Here is a 20,376-nt window from a genome sequence, read left to right on the forward strand (position 1 = left end):
TTATTTTGAGTATAGGCTTCTTTTGTTCTTGTCATTTATGTAAACCAACAACTTGGTTGTCCATCAAATTTGCATGGGAGGACATCTATTGGGGAAGCTTCTCATTCGAGTTGTCATCCCATGTTGCAGTCAGTGTTGGAGTTATAATATCATTTGGTAAAAACTCAGCTCTCTCTCTCTCTCTCTCTCTCTCTCTTCTTGCAGGGAAGCTTGGCCTTCTCCTTGGATTTGCACCTTCCTGTCTCGGGAACAAAGTGCCTTCAGCTCGAAGCACAGGAGACCATCACGCCCACCTGCTGAAGCACATTGAGACATGAGAAGGACAGAAGCATACAATCACCAGATTGGGAATCGAATCTGCAGTAAAGATAAGAGAAGAAATATTTTTGTTACAAGTAAGAACAAATGGCACACAGAAAATAATATGCAGCATGCAGCTAACAAAGACGAGAGAGTACCGTCACATCTCCCGATTAAGATCAGATGATGACAAACTGTAAGAGATCGATTCCATCTTATCATCTCTAACGCCACTGCAAATAGCTTCCAATGGATAGGTTCATGACATTAAGAAGCTGACTTTTCTGATCAAGATGAACTTGCAGACCGCGTGAAGGAAGCTACGAAGCATGACAACTCTGCAGCAACATTATCGCTATCTTACTTGTTGGAAATCTCGATCGACATCAAACTCGAAGAATGTGATGAGAGAGGCACAGCTGAAATGGATTGTGATTATGCTCTCTAAAGCAAGCACTTTACGAATATATGGTATATATTTTGAAGGAACATGGCATCGAAGTATATGATGCCTGGCTGGTTCTTCCAGATCTGTGGCATCAGCCTGGAGACATAAATCCCTAATCCCTTGTGCTATTCAAATTCCAGGGTCAACCTCTTGATGAGGACATTTTAGGAATCTCTGATGCATCATCTAAGTCAATGTGCAAATTGATGAATATATAGTGTTCTCAAGATTTGCAAGTTGATAAGCGAGATAAGAACGAATCATTAGTTCCCCTCAAAGAAAGAAATAAGAGCAAAAGGAAGCCGATGTTGCGATCGGTTGACTACTATTAATTGTGAATGTAGATTGGTATTTGGCTCAGCAAATCAAGCTTAAAATGGTGAATCTTTCCCCTAATAAGGAAGGCGTATAATATCTACATATACATATGTATATATCTATATATACATTTGTATATAGTCCAAAGACACAATGGTTGAGGATAAAGTTGTTTTCCTAAAGGATGCAATCGTAAGTGACATTAGATATTGTTAATAACATATTCCTATACAGAGCAAAGCAAATGACGAAAGTGAGATTCTTTTACGCAACAGTTTCAGATTTGGAGTTTCATGCATTATGCAGAGTGAACAAGTTAAGTAAATTGTGCCTGCGGCACACCAGACATCTTTTGACCGCCCATTTTCCAAAAATTTGAAATTTTGAAACAGGGCGAAACTTTTTACCGGGGTGATCCCTCGACCGCAACACCAGCGTCTTTCCAGACTCTGCGGCCCAAGCGGTTATGAGTCCCGTCACCGCCTCTTTCCCCCCTAAACGCTACTTAAGTCGAACACCCTCGTCCTTTTTCCTCGCTTCCAGCCGCCGATTCCCAATCCCGTATCCCTCGCTCTTTCTGGAGGCGAACACGACGTGGAGGAAGAGGTCAAAGAAGCCGTAGAAGAAGAACACACAGAGAGAGATCTGAAGCTTTGCTTGGGTAAACAATGGGATTGTAGTGCAACAGACTTCGCCTTCTTGGTACTTTTTTTGCTTTTTTCCCGAGAGTTGTGGCTCTGATTTGGTTCTTCTTTGTTGAATCTGTGATCTGATGTTGGCGTGACAAGGAGAAGAATCTGAAGCCTTTTGCGGTAAGAAATGCTGCTTGCTTTGAGTAACAATGCCTATTTTCTTGACGCGTCTTTCTAAACTTCGATTCTGACGTAGGGTTTCCTCGTTATTTCGGAAGGAAGAACAAGAAGAAAAGAAGATCTTGAGGGTTGTCTTAGTAAGAAAACAGGCATATATTCGGAAGACCAGTTCTCGCAATCTTTCTATTTTTTTCTCTTGACCTCGGATTGTATTTGCTTGATTCAGTCGATCATAGATCGGGAATTGTAGCAGAAGAGAAGAATCCGAAGCTGTTTTCGGTAAGAACCAATTTTCAGTTAAACGGAGAGGAGCTTGTTTTTGCTTTATCTTTCTTCTCGCCGACTTATTCATCGTTTCGATACAGGGTTTGCTCTTTTTCTTCGATTATTGGAGTCGTCGACGACCTGTGAAAAGAATCTGAATCTTTTTCGGCAAGAAACTTATCTTTACATTGCAATGATCCATTTTCTTGAATGTTGCATTGATTAACTCTTTTTTTCCCTTAACTATTTTCCTTTGGATCTTTAAACTGCTGTTGCCGATTGAAGCAGGGTATGATACCGACTGCATGTGTTTTAGTCTGTCTTTAGCTTATCCGCATTCAATTCTTCTTCTTTTGGAGTTACAAGGGAACAAAGACATAGATGATCTTGAATGTTATATTGGTAGAACATGGGATCATCTTTTTCTTTCCAAGAACCTTTTCTCTATGAATTCATCTGGGCGCCGATTTGCATTTTCTTGCTTCAAGTAATCTTGAAGTGGAAATCTCCATTTTCTTTTTTCTTCTTCTCTTTTTCCTCTGGATGTTGAAGTAGGAAAAGGATCGGGAAGAATCCGAACCGTTCTTAGGTAAACAGTAAGCTCGTCATGTACGAAAGATCCGGTAGCTTGAACGTCCAATTCTATTTCTCTATAAATTGCCGGGCAAATGATCTTGAAGCCCTCGTGCTAATTGGTGGTCGCAGAGGTGGGAAGGAATGCCAGAGGCGAGACGAGCGACGACGGGTGACTTCACTGGAGGGTTTTGGATCCGGAGAGCAGCTTACCCAGCGGCAATGCCGGGTTCAAGACGAAGGCGAATCCAGAGTTTGTTGGCTGCAATCGACGACAAGGAGAACATACACCCATCACGGGCGGCGACAGCTCGACGCCGTCCCAGGAACAGGAAAAGTCCTCTGCCAAGTTGGTATCCTCGGACGCCTCTCCGTGACATCACCATCATCGTCAACGTGAACTTTCTCGCCCAGAACATGTGAATTCTATGATAGGGTTTGGGTTGCTTTTGTTCCATCTCTAAGTCGATTGGATTTTGGGAACTTGCAGGCCTTGGAGAGAAGGATGCGTGAGAGGGCCGCAAGAGCCAGGCAGAGGAACGCCAACCCTGAGGCGTCGCCTGTGACTGATCCTGCGGTAGATGAAATGAATGCTTCCGAACACACTCCAGTGGGTGAAGCCCTCCCGTCGGATGTTTTTTCTGATGCCTCCCCAAGCCCTGCTGCATCATCCACCCTTTCCTCCCTTACTCCAACCCAACAGCCACTCCGCACCCCATCCTCCTCCGAGACCCCCCTTTCCACTACGGAGCGTGTTCTCGCCGATCCATCAACCGAAGATCCGAAGCCGACTGAATTCGAGAAGAAGCTGCAGAGCACCATATCGGAGATGGAAAGGCTTGTGCTGGATAACCTGAAGAGGGCGCCGAAGCCGCCTGCGAGGAAGGCCATGCGCACTCTGATGTCGATGCGATGAATGAAATATTTCGTTTCACAGCGATGGGATGGACGAGATGAAGCCAGCAGCAACTCGGCTGCCTCGTGCCCCACCACCGCCACCACCTTGACCTCCTCCTGAGATCTACTTGGTCTCGGGACACCGGTGCTGCTGATCCGCTCTTCCTCTGCCATCTGAGTTTCTGCTTGGGCTTAGGGCTAGGTGAGAGCGAGTCTCGACTAACAACCCCCTTCCTTCGTTTTTGCATCCACTGGTGGCGCCATTAGAGGAGGATTTGGGACTCCATGGAGCTGTATATTCCTCCTTCCTTCGGGGTTCTGATGCCTGAAAAGGCTCGCTCCAGTAATTGCATGTACAACCATGTGTACATCCTAATCTCGCATTGCATTTGCAATAATCAGGCATGTTACGGTGAATTTGTTGATGAACAGAGAGTCACTTTCTTTCTGCAAGCGAGCTCTTGGGATTTATTCCATTGTGGTGTCGATGCTGCAAAGTTGGCAAAGGGCGTAGAATCGCGGTCGTCATATGCCATATCATCAAGTAAACGTGTTCACGGGAAATGGATGGTTTCCAAGCATTACGAAAAGTTAGTCGAGAAAAATCTTTTGTACCGGACTAATTATATATTAGCTTATATGATTAATTATATTTAATATTTTATTTTTTATATTTAAAAAAAATTATATTGACATTTTTATAGTTACGAAAGTGAAGTATGTAGATATATTTATCGTAAAATTATTGGTTTTATCAACGAAAATATGTAATTAAAAATAAAATAATAATTTTAACATTTCAGTTGGTGGTAGCGGATGATGTGTGGTAGATGGTCATGGATGATTGTTGTGGACGAATAAAGCAACGAGGATCATTCTACATCTTTGTTAACATCGATGTAGTTACTGTACGATATTTTCATTACTTTGCATCTGCATCAATGTCAATGCAATTACTGAGCGACAAAATGATCACTCGACATTTGTATTGTAGGCTCATTCATTACTCGACAACTGTATCGATGTTGACACAAATATCGAGTGACATCTGGATCAACATTAACGTCAACATAGTTATCAAGTGATCCTTTCGTCGCTTTGCATCTATGTCTGTATCGACGTACATGCAGAGCGACGAAAAAGTCGCTTCTCATTTGCATCGATGGTTTTTTTTTTCTTCATTTCTAAAATTATTTGGGGCCATAAATATCCCACTAATTCTTGCTTGGAATAATAAAAAAATATAATAGAAAAGGTGGCTCAGAGACTTTTCCTCCTAAAGGTAGAAGTTTTCTAAGGGAGGAGTGAGATCTTATATATAAAAAAGATGTAAAAGTTCTCTCCGAACCTATGAAAAGGAGAAAAAGAGGATAGTTGGTCTTTTCTTATTGAAAGAAAATCGTTAGTGAATACTGATTGTCTTAATAGAGTGGACGTAGGTCGCGACGATCGAACCATTATAAATTCGATGTACATTTTATTTAATTTTTTTATTGTTATTAGTTATTGATTTAATTATCTACTATTCTCATTTGCTCTCTAAGTTTAAACTTATTTTTAATATGGTTTCATCCAATGAAAATTTCAAACTGAGATTTTAACGAAAACACTATCTGTCAATACGATTCTAACAATAGATAAATTATGTTTTTTGTTATCTTAAATTATTTTAATTAAAAAAAATAAAAGTAAAAAGCACCAAAACTGTCGAGGTATTCCGAATTGTTTGTTGACACGGACAAATCCTTTAGCTAGAAAAGGGGACGGACGTAGCCAAGTGGATCAAGGCAGTGGATTGTGAATCCACCATGGGCTGGCTAAACCTATTGATGGGAGAGGTGAAATTTCAGCTTCTAATCTCGGTTAATACGTTTACGCTTTTGCAGAGATGTATGGGGCCATTCTAGGATTCCATTCAAATGGGGGTTAAGGTTAGTGAGTGATTTTGATAAAGACTATAAATGTCTTTATATATTTCAAAAATAAACAATAAAAATATTTTAATTTTTTTTTTCTGGTTTAGCATTATACTAATGTTTATATATTTTGAAAAATTTTATAATATTTGTTTCATTCGTTGTGGAAGAAAGAAAAAAAAAATGAATTACAAAGTTTTTGAGTGAAGTTGGAATGTTTTCTAGTACTCAACAAAGCATTGTAACTCATTATATTTGATTCGTCGAAATAAAAATCGTAACTTTATTCAAATACATTACATTCGAGTTGTCTAGATTTGATATAAATAATTATATATGACGGAACGAATGATGTTTTATGTATTTGAAAAAGATAACTTCTTATGAAAACAGCGCGTATAAATCTACTCGCAACTCTAATCATCATCACCATCATCTATCAAAAGAACAACAAAGGTCGAAACGGGCATAGCAGGTTGCCCCCTTTCCTTTCTTGGATACAGTGACATACTTTTACCATCAAAACTATTTAGTCCGGCCAACAACGATGAGCACATCTTCAAAAGCAAATCGATAAAGCTTCTCCACCCACCACCGACAAAAGAAGAGGAAAATGAAACCACCCGTATCCTATCAAAAGAAACTCGGAGACCAGAGCAGTACCTCCTGAGGAGGACAATATGGTTCATGCAACGAGGGAACATCAACGGAAATGGCGGATGGGAGATTGGTGGTGGTGAATCGGGTCCGGCCCGGTGGGCACTTTCCTTTCCGACGCCACCACCGCCGGCGTACCGGCATGGTGCTCTCCGCCCACCAGCTTCTTCTCCCCTTCGACCTGCTTTCATGTACATAATCAACTGCATGTCGAACAAAATAACATCGTTCTTCTGTATGTTCATCGACTTTCTGATGTCTCTCACCTTTGAGAACTTTGTTGGTGTCACCGTCTTCTTAGCTTGGAGACCTGCCATACACATGAACACATGAAAGATGATGGCCAATGCATTCTGCGTTCGAAGAGTGATGCCAAGATATAGGGATGGATGTACGTACTGGAGCGCGAAGCGATGATGAGACGAGGTGACGTGAGGAGCGCCGTCGATATGAGGAGGGCTACAAACAAAGTGGAGGTGGCCGCCATTTCAACGTGGGAGAGAAGATTAAAAAAAGGAAGAACCAGAAATAGATGTGGAGGACGGAGGAGTCGAGCAGTCGAGGGAAAGAGGAGAGAGTTTGGGCCTTAGCGTCCTCCAAATTCTTCTCGCGTGCGGTTTCTTTGGGCCGTTGTTTTGGCACGTGCGAGCGAGCTGGCGGTGGAGACACGTGGTGGAGACCGGGAGCTGCACATCACGTACGGTACGCGCGCTTACGTGAGAGAAGGGCGTCGCCTGGGCGGCTGCAGCGGGCGGCATGGCACGCTCGCTACCCTCCGTCGTACTTGCCACGTCTTGAGAAGACAAAGGTCCTTTGAAGCGGGCCCCTCACCTCCCTGCCTCGGGTTAGAAGCCAGTGTATGGCGCGGGTGCTCCGGCGGAGATGTCGGCTGCTCGCATATTTTCCATTTTACCGCAGCACGCGTCTCTGGAACGCACTGTGGCGACCCATATCTCCACGAAATGACCACGAGATTGAAATGAAATGACGAGTGATGAGAGCCACAGGGCGTCACCGAGGAAGGTGTTTTGGTCATTTAGATCACATGGCATTCTCGTAATATTGTCGAATGGCTGTGTGCTTGGGACTGCGTAATTACCAAAACAGCCACGTGAAGAAAAAGGTCGGCACTTGCAAGTGATGAAAATAAGTAGCAATTTGGAAGGATTAGAAAGCAGGGAGAGAATGTCCAAAGAGATATGAAAATATAATATTCAAGACATAGAAGAAACTCAAAGTTTCATAATAATTTCGTAACTCAAAAACTCCCAACGAGAGGATAAAAGAAATCTATAAAATCTGTAAAAGAGAAAAAAAAATAGAAATAGATCCACTCGTTCCTCCATTTTTTTTTTCTTAATTAGAATCTTCAATATTCATCGGCTATGATATACTTCGGTTTTCAATTGTTATATCTACCTCATCCAAATCTAATGAGTGTTTTGGGTGAAGAAAAGAAACCTATATCTACCCCATCCAAATCTAATGAGTGTTTTGGGTGAAGAAAAGGAACCTGATCATCCTCATCCTCCCCCTATTGCTAACATCAAGATGGTTATAACTTATCGATATCTATGGACAAGAGTCCACATAATATTATTCGAGCTTATCTCCCCTTTGTCGTCCTAGAGGACAAAACACCAAAGCAAAAGATATTAAGACCATTTCAAAAAACTTTCTCAACCGATCATGTATAAAAATTAACCCTCCGATGTCAACTCAAGAATCATACTTTTTTTTCTAAAAAAACCTTTCACATCCTATAAAAACCTCAAAACTAATTTAAGCATTAAAAAAAATCAAATTGAAAACCTCTCCCTCCAACACTGATCTTTATATCAAAACCCCCCAAGAAGTCAAATCCTACCACAAAGCCACCTCAAAGTTGTACAAAAACCACCTCAATCATTTCAAAGCCACCTAACTAATGAGATCCACGAACATCTCTATGCCTCCAAGTCAAGACCAAACCAGATTGACTCGAGCATCAACGACACCTTCCCTCGACACTTATCAAAATCTAAAATTACAAAGAATCTCAATCTACCTACGATATCTTCATAAATAAATAATCATTTAAATAAAAGTTCCGGTGAATAAGTTAAAACAAGACTTGAAACTGTAGGCATGATTGCGTCAATCCTCGCTTCATTCCATGTTCACAATGCATTGATGATATTATGCACCAAGACAGCCTGCAGCATCATTTTGGTGACCTTCCTTTTTCATCAACACTATCTCTCAGCCAGTCAAAAGAAAACGCAAATGAAGCAGGAATTAAAGGATCTATAATTTGGATGCAAGCAATAAGATAAAAACAAAGAACACTTCCAATTATCATCTAGATTTGCACCATATAAAATGACATGAATGCAGATAGCCATCCCAAGTGCCAATAAGAATGCAGAGCTACACACGATTTAGTAATGTTGAAAGAGTACGGAACATTAAACATAACCTTATTCTACACGGAATAAAAATCAGAGTCAACATGCTAAATTATAATGAAATACCATGATTTCAGAGGTAGCTATTCCATTCGATGTATTAACCTGCAGATAGACCTCAAGAGATTGTCATCATGCCTAGCACTATATGCAGGTATCACAACCATAAACCAACATTCAGTGTCCTGACTTTACAAGACATCCCCATGCTTATCGGCCAATATCTCATTTCTCCCTATCTCATTACATCCAAGCCAATTTCTCAAACAGATGTATCCAAAGGATCATCAGCAGTCAAATCAAGCAGTTATTTATGGACAAAGCATCATTGATTGAATGCAAACAATGACTAAATGCTATAGCACGCACTGACTGAATGCAATTGCAAGTAACATTTAGTGGGCTGACTCCCACATGCAAGGAATCCGAATGAAGAACAATACTGAATTGTTATCATCATCAAACAAAATATCACCACTGTTCGGTTCATATTCCCTATACTAGAGCATGACACACATCTTCCATTACATCCAAGCCAATTTCTCAAAGGATCATCAGCAGTCAAATCAAGCAGTTATTTACGAACGATGCACCATCGATTGAATACAAACAATGACTAAATGCAATTGCCAGTAACATTCAGTGTGCTGACTTCACATGTAAACAATTCTAATGAAGAACAATGCTGAATTGTTATCATCATCAAACAAAATCTCACCGCTGTTCGGTTCATATTCCCTATACTAGAGCATGGCACACATCTTCCATTACATCCAAGCCAATTTCTCAAAGGATCATCAGCAGTCAAATCAAGCAGTTATTTACGAACAATGCACCATCGATTGAATACAAACAATGACTAAACGTAATTGCCAGTAACATTCAGTATGCTGACTTCACATGTAAACAATTCTAATAAAGAACAATGCTGAATTGCTATCATCATCAAGCAAAATCTCACCTCTGTTCAGTCATGTTCCTTATACTAGGGCATGGCACGCATCCTCCATTACAAATCCAAGCCAATTTCTCAAACAAACATACCAAAAGGATAATCAACAGTCAAATGGAGCGGTTATCTGAGAACAAAACGTCATTAATTGAATATAAACGAGGACTAAATGCAATAGCATGAACTGATTACGATAGCAAACATGGACATCATTTACGAGTACTATTCTACCAAAACTATGCCAAAGCAAACATAGCACATAATCTATCTCATAGCTATTATCGTCGCATGGATTCACCAAATATATAAACACAAGTACCAAACCTTCATTACCATTCTCAAGGTGCCATAGCGGCGGTGCTTGCTGTCGAAAGCTGCATTAGCTCTTCGGTCGTGCCCTCAGATTTCCCTGTGTTCTGCAACGACTTCCCATCGCTCCGGCAGTCCCTCTTCCGTACCACCGGTGAAGCTACCGAAGCATGCTTCCGGCTGCCGGTCTCTGCCCGGAGCCCATCCACGGAACTCCTCAGCAGACCGCACTCGACCTGCAGCGTCTCCACCTCACGCTTCACTGACATACACGCATCGTTCACGTCAGTGATTCCACAAGGCTTCTTCTCCTTCGCCTTCTTGTCATCTGTCGAGCGTTCGATGGAGATCTTGTTCATCACGAGGAGCGGCAGCTTGTTCGGCGAGATCCCGGCAGTTGGATCATCAAACGAAGTGCGGAGCTCCGGAGGAACTTTCAATCCCCACTTGAACCGGACGGTCGTGCGGTTCTGGAGCGGAAGGACGCTCTTCGCGCTGATCTCGTACCCGGAGAGCAGCCCATCGATCCCGCCTCCGCTGCCGGCCGCGAACGCGGAGAGGTCTACTGGGAAGCTGCTGTACTTCCTTCCGGGGTGGATCCCATTATCGGAGCGGAACTCAATCGGCGCCCCGATAGCGTGACCGTCACCGACTGGCGCGACCGTGACAGCCACGGCGTTGGAGGCGCCCGTGGCGGTGGCTGGGACCGCGGCGGAGACGGACTTCCGGAAGGAGAAGTCGCCGATGCGGGGCTTAAGGAGGAGGGAGAAAGTGGGGCGGGACCCGAGGAGGCCGAACTCGGCGGCCATGGAGAGAGGGGAGCCGGCGGAGGGGGAGCCGAGGGCACCGACGCCGATCTTGAGGACGAGGGAGAAGGGGTTGATGGTATCGTTGGGGCGGTACGAGAGGCGTACGGAGGGGCCGGCACGGAAGGCGGTGGAGAGGTCGAGGCGGAGTTCACGGGCATCTTCGTCGCCGCCTCGGCCAGCGGCGGCAGTGACGCCGGAGACGAAGGGAAGGCCGAGAACGCCGACGGGGACCTTGGCGCGCACCAAGGGGGCCCGATCCTCCCGGAACTTGATCGAAGCTTTCATCGATGGATGGGGAAATCACTGCCACAACACTACCAAGCGCCCTCACCCCCCTCCTGATGATCGAATCGAGGGATCCCAAGCGGAGGCTCCGATTAAAAAGGTTGGGAGTCCCCGATTTGGGAAGGGGGGGCGGGATTGAGAGGGCGGGAATTTCTCTCTTTCTCGGCGCAGAGATTGAGGCGCGTGTTTCAGATTTGGGAATGGATTTGGAGGCGGGGAAGGCGGGGAAGAAGAAGAGGGTTTGTTTAGCGTAGCAGCGAGACTGTTCTCTTTTTCCTCCTCGGAATTTAAACAAATAAAAATAAAAATAACGAAATAAGTAATCTTAGACTCACACCGAATACAATAACAAAAATTACACCTTTTTTCTTATTAAAAATTACACTTTTTTGTTGGTCTGATTTGGGCCAATTTAGTCACGTTTTCATAGTCTTATATAAGAGGGCTTCGAATAGGATAGAGAGGTGTCGTCATAGGACTAAGGACCAGCGAAAGAGACATGCATCATCTCTGGTAGAAATGAAAATAAACCAAACTATTCATGTAGAGAAGAAACACCATAGCATAACGTTGGATTGGTATCATCTAACTGTCAAACAAGGAAGAAAAGTCCATGTCACAGACATCGCTGAGCCATATTGCATCAATCATGTAACTCAAGCTGTCGATCTCTTCCGGAGGGTTTGTAGCCGCTGCAACACTTGTCGCACTATTCCTAAGCCTCTCTTGCTCGACGGTCGCGGTTTCCTTCACAGATCGACTCTCGATAGGAAGCTCTGGAGATGAGTTCTTTTTGGCGACAAGCCTAATGGTGCTCGACATCTCTGGAACACGTTTCACAACCACCTTGCCCTTGTCGATTTTTTTGGAGATCGGACTAAGGCTGGACTTGTTCTTCTTCTTCTTCTTCTGCTTATTCTTCATCTTCTTCTTCTTATTCGATGTTTTTGAGGCAGATGATGTTGCATTTGGCTTTGCTGTTGCTACTGTCGTTCCTTTTCTTTCCTTGCTATGAGAGCTCATGTGTCCCCCCAAGGCCTGCGATGTGCAGAAGCCGACTTGGCATGCCTCGCAACTATACTTGTACTTAGCATGCTCCGAAGTTGAATCAGGCAAGTCCAGAGGATTTGGGTCAAAGTAAGGTGTGAAGGGCCTGCTGCTGGAGCTTTGGAGGCCAAGCTCAAGTTCAAGGCCCCCTTTGATGGGATCATAAAAGTTCGGCATGGTGGAGGAAGGGAGGTGAAGGCACGAAACAGGAAAAGGAGGAAACGCCATGGAAGAAGCATTGTCTTGGGCGGGCTTCTGGCACGCAGTTGAGGTAAAACCTTCGTAATGATCTGAAGTGAGAAAGGAGGTAAAAGATCCAGCAGGAATCCTCGTGGATAGTTCACCAAAGGCAGAAACGGCAGTGCGAGGGTTACATGGGATGGCAGATGCCGTGGTCGACGCGGAGAAGGGGAACACGACTTCGTAGAGAGGAGAGAGGAAGGAGTCATCGGAGATGACCGGAGGAGAGGAGCTGTGGCTCGAGAAGAAGTTGGGATCCATGAGGAAGCAGCAGCGCGAGTCGGAGAGGGGGCACGAAGGGGTTGGCTGTATAGAGCGGAACGAAGCTTCGTCTCTGACCCAAGTGTCCGAGGAGTCGCTGCAACGAATCCGGAGGGGGCGAGGGAGAAACGAGAGACATGTGCCGTCCTCGTGCGCTTTGCACGAGGCTGCGTTGAAGTCAACTTAGTTGCAACTACCGGAATAGTTTTTGTCTTAACGTGGTTAGGGAGCACGCGTCTCTCTAATTCTCATTGCCTCCTGTCAAACCTTTCCTTCTTCCATCTATAGGTTCCCTCGCTGATTAGTCGGGGACGATGCAACAGTGTCGCTTAGAGACCTCCGGCGGTACATCGCATTCATCCCATGCAACAGATTTTGTCACGTCTGCACAGGCGACCTCGTCGGCAACACGTCGTCATCTGCGAACGGTTACATATGGGTCATCGTAATTACAGGCTCGAAGGGAACACGTGTCGTAAGAAGATTCGCCACCCTCCAAACATCATATCTGTGACCCACTACATGGATCTAGGATACAATTTTTAGTTGAATTAAGAATAATAAAAGAATGTTTTTGGCGTTGCCTCTCATACAGTTCTATCTGCTCACAAAATATAATCAGCACACGTTAAAATGACAGGTGCAACCATCATGCAGATAACAAAGATACACGAGCTTTCTCTACTTCCTGAGTATGATCAAATCATCAAGTTATACAATATGCATACGAGAGAGAAGGTTGAGATGAGCAGAAACGATAAAAAGGAGAGAAGCCATTACTAAGGTACTGGAAATTCTGGCAGAAAAAGAAAAACATGTGTTAAGCTTTAGCGACGATATCAGGTGCTGGGGTCTGGCCTTCTCTCCACTTTCATGATAGTTATGTGAAAGGAGAGCAGAGTGATTAACCTTACAAGAAAGGGAAGCAAGAAATTATGGTGGTGATTCTCCATTGTAATATCTCGTAAGACGGAAATGACTACACGCTGCAATGCAACTCTCCTTGGTCAGTGACCTGAGGAAGAAGAAGGTATCACATAATCAGTGAAATTGATTATAGCCTATTTTACAGTGATGAAGTCGAATACTTGAACTGCAAAAGGTATAGAAAACTTACAATTCCTGATGATGTGTCATAAGGACATTGTTTTGACATATATTCCTTTGAAAGTGTTCAGCTCAGGGTTCAGAATGAACGTTGCCATAGCCAGTCAATTCCATCTCATCTTCCATCTTCTCTAAGAATACCAAAGGCCCACCAAGATGTTGCTCTGCTTCCTCTCTTACCGAAATTGAAAGATCTACTTCTCCCTCAGCTTTAAGGCCATTGATTAATATTGCATATGTTGACTCGTCAGGCTCACTTTCCCATAGCTTCATTAGCCGAAAGCAGTCCATGGTAGCTTGTACAAAACCAAAATCCAATAATGTCCTCAAGACCAAATTAAAACCTTCAGTATCAGCATCCAAATGCTCCATCTTTAGATATGAGCATACCTTCTCCACTTTTTCAGGCAAACCACAGGATGCCAGCACTTTGATCATATCATTGTACACTGATAATTGAGGCTTATACCAGTGCTCCCTTCGAACCTCCTCAAAAACCTGGTTGGCAATTAGCATGTCCAGCATCATCTCAGCACTTTGATTGCAATCTAGAATAGATATTCTGAGAAATATTACTCATATAAGAAAAGTAACCAGTAACTGCCAAAGATAAAAATTAGAATTGGAAAAAGACTAAAACAAGAAAAGTAAAACGTTATGGAAACTAATCGATCACCATATAGAGAAATCGTGGCATTTGACCAAGCCACCAGATCTATCCAATGATGACAAAAAGGAACTATTCCTTAAACAAATCATCAGCAAATTAAGGTCATCTCTTCGACCACAAACAATTTTGCATGTGCAAATCCATATCCCTTGGGCTCTGCTATAGACTAGATTAATCATATGCTTCAAACTCAAACATGAGAGCTTAATCTTAATGGTGCTCCAGGCCTCCAGAATCTGCATCAGAGAATTTAAACAGTGCTGACAAGAACATAGTTGTGTAGTGTGGATGTGGTGGTTATTGATCTAGCTCCATTTGTAAATTAAATTACCTAACAGAAACATAGCTATACTATACAAGAATTTGCTCTATTGCTACTAGGTACAACTTTGGTAATCTCAAGTTCATTACCATAAACTAAACTTCAACTCTTACATAATTGAATCATAAGATCTTGCAGAAAGTTAAAGTAGGCAAACCAGCAATTTGGTCCATGTACCAATCAATCTGTAATTACAGTGCCAAACCTATATGTATCTTTGTAATGCCAGACCTAATAAATCATTCAAAAACTAAAGATATTCTTTTTCACCCTTAGAAAGTGGTCTTCCAATAAGACATATTTAAAAAGAAGTTGAATGTACCCAAAAAAGGACAATATGTATCATAATTAATTAAGCTTTATGCCTATTTTACATTAATCAGCACCATTCAAACTGACTGGATTCAACCATTGAAGAGGCAAGAAGGTCATATACTTGTTGACCTTGAGAAAACAATACTACAGCCTTTCTAGAGTGGCATGTTGGGTATATAGAGGTCAAAGATATATTACATTGTATTTCATTAAAATATATAAAATTAGAGAATCACCCTCTTCTGGATTTCATGAGTGAAGCCAAATTTTGTTAGATCAGATATTAGGATCACACAGGTCCTCCACATATAAAGTTCAGTCACAAGAGGTAGAACACAACGTCTAGTTACTGGAGAACAGTGTGGAAAAAATGTTAGTGTGCCCCCTGCACTCAGAAAATAGAGATATTGCTCTAATCACTAAGCCACAGAGCCAATGAAACAATCTCTCTCATATAACCACTGGGCGCAGAGTCTCCACACTAGTCTCAAAGACCCAAAAAGACCAAAAGGAAGTTCAAAATAACTCCAAATTCAAAGCAAACCCCGATATTAGAAGGAAAAAAATGAGGCATTTCAGTACTCAATCAATCTTCAAAGAAGATGTATGCTAAAAACCAAAACTTTCGATGAAAAGAAGGATATTTCAAGCGGAACCTGAAGCGCCAAGAGGCCTTCACCCTGGCTCTGGAGCTCGCGGAGGACGGCGACCATGTCGCCCTTGATCAACCGCCGGACCTTTGCAGCGAGAACGCGCTCCAGAGAGTCCCCGCCGCCGCCGCCTCCGACGGTCCCAAGGGCCCGCTTCAGGGCCTGGACTGCCTGGATGGCCTCGGTGCTGAGGTAGCGGCCCCTCTGGGTGGGCTTTCGGTTCTTGGCCCGATCTCTCATGACGATTCCGGTGGGTATGGCGGCCACAATTCCCTGCCGCGTCTGCCGCCTTGGAGGTAGCGAACTCCGTCCATGGCCGGCAATTAGGGTTCCGTGGGCGTCGGGATGCCGATAAGGGCGGAGACGAAGTAGCGACAAAGAGCTCATCGTTTGGCCCAAAAGAAGCCCTGCGCTAGTTAGTAACGAACGTATTGTACACGTAACACACACACGTGTATATATATATATATATATATATATATATAGTTGTTGGATCGTATTATCGATCGTGAGTTGACCTAATTGTAGAAACTCACGAGATAGTTCTTCGAGGTGATTGATCGAGCTCGAGGTGGATGAGGTGACATCGATCTTTTGAATGGAGTCAAAGTGTTCGAGGCAAGTCTAAGAGTGGGCCAAGGTGAATTTCAACACATCGATGAGTCCTTATACAAAGATCAGTGTTAGTGTTATGGGTGTTTCTCGATATGATCCCTCCGATGTTTAAGTTAGCTTTGGGACAATTTTATAATGTAAGAGGGTTAGTTGCAAAGAGATTCGACCCCATGGACTGAAGCTGATGGTCAACTTTTATACCTAATTAAAGGAATAACTTATATAACAGTCATAACGTCTTTTCACTGACGTTCCATCAATGGGGCAGGCAGGCTTGTAATGATCATAACGTCTTCCCTTTCATATTCTGTCAACGGGGGCGATAGGCTTGTAGGGGCTAATGTCATTCCCCTGACGTTTTGCTTGCAGGGACTAATCGAGAGGGAGCAAACCCGATCGATCACTTGTAGATTGCTATCTACGAATGCCATCAGGCCAAGCCCAAATGGCCCCCCATAGACTATCATCCATGGGGTTGAGAGGCAATATCTTCCTTCATATCAATACCCCGTGGAGGATGACTAGGCCCTTGCTTTTTCATGTTAGTGCCTTTGTGGCGACCAACTGGAGGGATAAGATTGGTTGCCATAATATTTTCTATCATTTGTCCCTTCCCCAAAGGCGTGCTTCGGGACTTACAAAATGGGTTCGAAGCACATTATTTAGCTCATATGATATGAGAACATTCCGGGTTTTGTCTTGTGGGTTGGGTTTTTTCGATTCAATTGTCTCTGGCATATTGGTTTTATACTTTGTCCGTTGCGGATTAATCTTAGTGTCGGTCAGATTTTCTCGACCCACACACCTCGGGCACGTTTGGCGTATCAATCCTATTGTAGTGGATTTGGTGCAGGTATGATTTTCTTGACTCACTCTCGGGCATGTTTGGCTCATTGTCTCCACTATAACAGATTCGACATAGGTTAGATTTTCCAACTCACTCTCCTTTAGCACATTTGGCTCGATGTCTCCATCATAGTGGATTTATCGTGGGTCGAATTTTCTTAACTCACTCGCCACGGATATATTTGGCCCAACATTTTCGCCATAGCGGATTTGGCATGGACCAAATTTTCCCAACTCACAATCCTTAGGTGCACTTGGTCGGGCGTCTCCGTTATAGCAAATTTCGAGCTTCCGCCATAGCAAGCCTTCTTCCCTTCTCCGTCGTAGTGGATCTTAGGCTTTTATCATAGCGGGCCTTCTTCTCTTCTTCACTATAATGGATCTCGGGCTTTCATCATAGTGGGCCTTCTTCCCTTCTTTGTTGTAGTGAATCTCGAGCTTGCGTCATAGCGGGCCTTCTTTTTCTTCTTCATCATAGTGGATCTCGAGCTTCCTTCATAGTGGGCTTTGAAGCCTCACTCTAACACAGTTAATTTCATGGATCTTTCCACTGTGGTGGATTTCGAGGCTTATAACATTATGGCGATTTTCAAGGTATCTCTCATTAAGGTGGGCTTCGGGTTATCCAACCATTGAGACCCTTTGAGGTTTGTTATAGAGGGGACACTTGTGTCGATTGTGGGAGGAGAGAGATTGATAACTCCCCCTTAAATCCCTCGCTCACTAAGGAGTAAGGCTCATTCCATACCTAGGCCTCTAGGCTCCAAATTTTTTGGGATGTTAGGAGCTCCCAATCCTGCCTCCCCTAGATCTCTAAAGGAGTGTTTATATTGTCTCGGAAGGGCGGGTTAATCTTCATTCTCCCCTTCTCGGCGTTGGTCCTATTCTTCTAAACTCGATCAGAATTGCTAGTCATAGATGCCCTGCAAGTCAATCACGTGAGTGATGACACACGTAACACGATACACACTCTTTTTAATTATTATTATTTATTAATATTTTTCTCACGTTATGTTGCCTATTACATATATTGTAATGTCCATTGATTTGGAATCAGATCGTGATGAGATCATGATAATAAGATCGATTCTTCTTTAAACATAGACTCTAAATAATCCTAATCATATGTTACTCGAGAGGGACATTGAGATAACAGGACAGACTAATCTGCTGAATACTCGTCCATATAATAGAGGTGGCTGGTCTCATAATTGCTCATATGGGGGATACTAGGGATACAGTGCATGTGCTCATTTGAAAATGAGTTCACTAATCGATCCGCTCACAGAATGCTAGATGGTTAATGATACCTCATTATTAGACAGTGATTTCGTCATCCAGTATTGCTCTGGTCCTTAGACTTGAGTCACTAAGAATGTCCTGTATGAGTACTCCACCCTTTAATGTCGGACTTATAGGCATAGAAGTTTCAGATCTAGCACAACCGATTATCAAGAGTGGTGCCAACCTTATAAAATTATTAAGTGTTGATATATGATCATCTACTCTCGGTATCATGAGAGGAACATTCTATATATTCTTGCTCAAACAAATCCTTAGCTAGGGTCATTTAAATTGAGAGAGAAATAGTTCTCCGGTGCTATCGCCTGGCCCAACTTTAGGTCATTGAATTGATGTTCCAATAGGCCCAATTCAACCTTGATTTAGGCCCAATGGGCTCCTAATCATGTTGGCATGATTACACCAAAAAATAACTTAATTATACTCTAAAACTACTTTGATCAAGACTTAATAATTATAATCATGAAGCCTCTATTGTCCGACATATCATTTGTTCATCCAGCACTTTGTTCGAACTTTCGGCGTATCATCCTTTTCTTTAGCGTATTGCCTAATCCATTGACATGTTGATCTCTCGCAGCATTCGATTTTCTTGGCATAATACCCGATCCTTCCGGCCTAATGCCTGAACTCATGGCATGAAGTCCATCCTCCGGCATGTTGACTGATTCTCCTGCTTCAATGATTCAAGTATATGATCGAAGTTTCTCTTGCGTTACTCATCTCAAACACTCATTAGTTTATAACTTCATCAATTGATTTCATCCTCAAAATTTAGAATTCTATAGCCTTTTATACATGGATGGAGGAATCACTTGTAACGCCTTCCCACTGACATTCTGTCAATGGGGGCGATAGGCCTGTAATGGTCGTAACATCTTTCCTTTGATGTTCCTTCAACAGGGGTAGTAGGCTTGTAACAACTGTAATGTCTCTGCTCTAGCATTCCTTCCATGTGGCAACAGGCCTGTAACGACTGTAACGCCTCTGCTTTGGCGTTCCTTCCATGGGGCGACAAGCTTGTAACATTTGTAAAGTCATTCCCCTAGTGTTTTGCCCATGCGAATCGACCGAAGGAAGGGAGGGTGGGTAGACTCAGTCGGTCACCCGTAGATTATTGTTTACATAGACTGATTGGGTTGGTCCAATGGCCCTCCGTGGATTATTATCCACGGGACCGACAAGCTATATCTTCCTCCATATCGACACCTAGTGAAGGATGACTCACTCTCATTTTGTCATGTTAGTACCTTTATGACAATCAAACGAGGGAATAAGATTGGTATTAAAAAATCATATTAGTACCTTTATGACAATCAGAATATTTTCTATCAAATATATAAATATAATTTAAAAGTAACGTACATAGATAAAAATCTCTCTCTCTCTCTCTCTCTCTCTATATATATATATATATATATATATATATATATAAAGCTCAGTGACACTGGGAGATCTATGGTTTATAGAGTTAATAAATCAATTATAACAAATCTTTTTTATTGGGTTATAGACATTCGCAGGTTGATGCCCATCTTGTCGCCTTGGACATTTGGTAATGATTCTTGCTTTGTATAATTCAATTTTAATGGACAATGGAACAAAAAATTGATGCCCATCCACTAGTAAATAATGAATCTGCACTACGGAGACAAGCAGTCGCTAGTCAAACCAGAGAAATAATAATGCACGGGTTAACTCCATGCAACATCTACACACTGTTAGGAGCACAAACAGCTAGATAATGTAGCTACAAAGATGATCTGCTTGCCTCTAAACTACAACACGGTACTGAGCAAAGATCTGAGGTGGTGCAGGCAATGACCAGCAATTTCTTCACCAAGAACTAAGATTCCACGGTGGTGTCAGGGTCAGCTATTTCCAGTGCATGTTGGAGAAGCCTTGCCGGTTGCTGTTGTTGAGTGTCCCAGTGCTCCCATTGAGAGGACTCGCAGGCCTGCAGGAGGATTCGCTTAAGGTGCCCCGTGAGGTTGGACCGCTGCCTGCCGGCGAC

General features: G+C 43.0%; 3 protein-coding genes across 5 annotated transcripts; 1 reads left to right on the forward strand and 2 right to left on the reverse strand.

The window, feature by feature from the left end:
* Positions 1-1,590: 1,590 nt before the first annotated feature.
* LOC135640815 (protein POLYCHOME-like) lies at positions 1,591-4,041 on the forward strand. Its single transcript, XM_065155582.1, has 6 exons — positions 1,591-1,768; positions 1,855-1,878; positions 1,955-2,015; positions 2,105-2,157; positions 2,848-3,111; positions 3,206-4,041. The coding sequence occupies exons 5-6, from the start codon at positions 2,860-2,862 to the stop codon at positions 3,629-3,631; spliced, it is 678 nt and encodes a 225-aa protein (XP_065011654.1). The 5' UTR covers positions 1,591-1,768; positions 1,855-1,878; positions 1,955-2,015; positions 2,105-2,157; positions 2,848-2,859; the 3' UTR covers positions 3,632-4,041.
* A 5,666-nt stretch (positions 4,042-9,707) lies between these two features.
* On the reverse strand, positions 9,708-11,282 carry LOC103989964 (uncharacterized). Its single transcript, XM_009408941.3, has one exon. It carries the CDS (start codon positions 10,985-10,987, stop codon positions 9,923-9,925), a length of 1,065 nt encoding a protein of 354 aa, XP_009407216.1. The 5' UTR covers positions 10,988-11,282; the 3' UTR covers positions 9,708-9,922.
* Positions 11,283-13,187: 1,905 nt separating this feature from the next.
* On the reverse strand, positions 13,188-16,009 carry LOC103990231 (protein THYLAKOID ASSEMBLY 8, chloroplastic). Of its 3 annotated transcripts, none has more exons than XR_010497391.1 (3): positions 15,606-16,009; positions 13,653-14,140; positions 13,188-13,550 (listed from the first exon to the last, which is right to left on the reverse strand). XR_010497391.1 is itself a non-coding variant. In XM_065155209.1 (3 exons), the coding sequence occupies exons 1-3, from the start codon at positions 15,984-15,986 to the stop codon at positions 13,915-13,917; spliced, it is 513 nt and encodes a 170-aa protein (XP_065011281.1). In that variant the 5' UTR covers positions 15,987-16,009; the 3' UTR covers positions 13,845-13,914. The 3 variants fall into 3 exon arrangements, 1 of the variants encoding a protein (XP_065011281.1); XR_010497392.1 differs by lacking the exon at positions 13,188-13,550 and having other exon boundaries at positions 13,845-13,938; positions 14,033-14,204; XM_065155209.1 differs by lacking the exon at positions 13,188-13,550 and having other exon boundaries at positions 13,845-13,938; positions 14,033-14,140.
* Positions 16,010-20,376: the final 4,367 nt, after the last annotated feature.

Source organism: Musa acuminata, chromosome BXJ3-6 (genome assembly GCF_036884655.1).
Source record: "Musa acuminata AAA Group cultivar baxijiao chromosome BXJ3-6, Cavendish_Baxijiao_AAA, whole genome shotgun sequence".
NCBI lineage: Eukaryota > Viridiplantae > Streptophyta > Magnoliopsida > Zingiberales > Musaceae > Musa > Musa acuminata.

Coding starts and splice junctions, on each gene's coding strand:
- LOC135640815 (XM_065155582.1), top strand. CDS start 2,860: ATGCCAGAGGCGAGACGAGCGACGACGGGTGACTTCACTGGAGGGTTT. Junction 3,112..3,205: donor ACATCACCATCATCGTCAAC/GTGAACTTTCTC, acceptor GGGAACTTGCAG/GCCTTGGAGAGAAGGATGCG.
- LOC103989964 (XM_009408941.3), bottom strand. CDS start 10,987: ATGAAAGCTTCGATCAAGTTCCGGGAGGATCGGGCCCCCTTGGTGCGC.
- LOC103990231 (XM_065155209.1), bottom strand. CDS start 15,986: ATGAGCTCTTTGTCGCTACTTCGTCTCCGCCCTTATCGGCATCCCGAC. Junction 14,141..15,605: donor AAGGCCTCTTGGCGCTTCAG/GTTCCGCTTGAA, acceptor ATTGCCAACCAG/GTTTTTGAGGAGGTTCGAAG. Junction 13,939..14,032: donor TGCCTGAAAAAGTGGAGAAG/GTATGCTCATAT, acceptor GTTTTGTACAAG/CTACCATGGACTGCTTTCGG.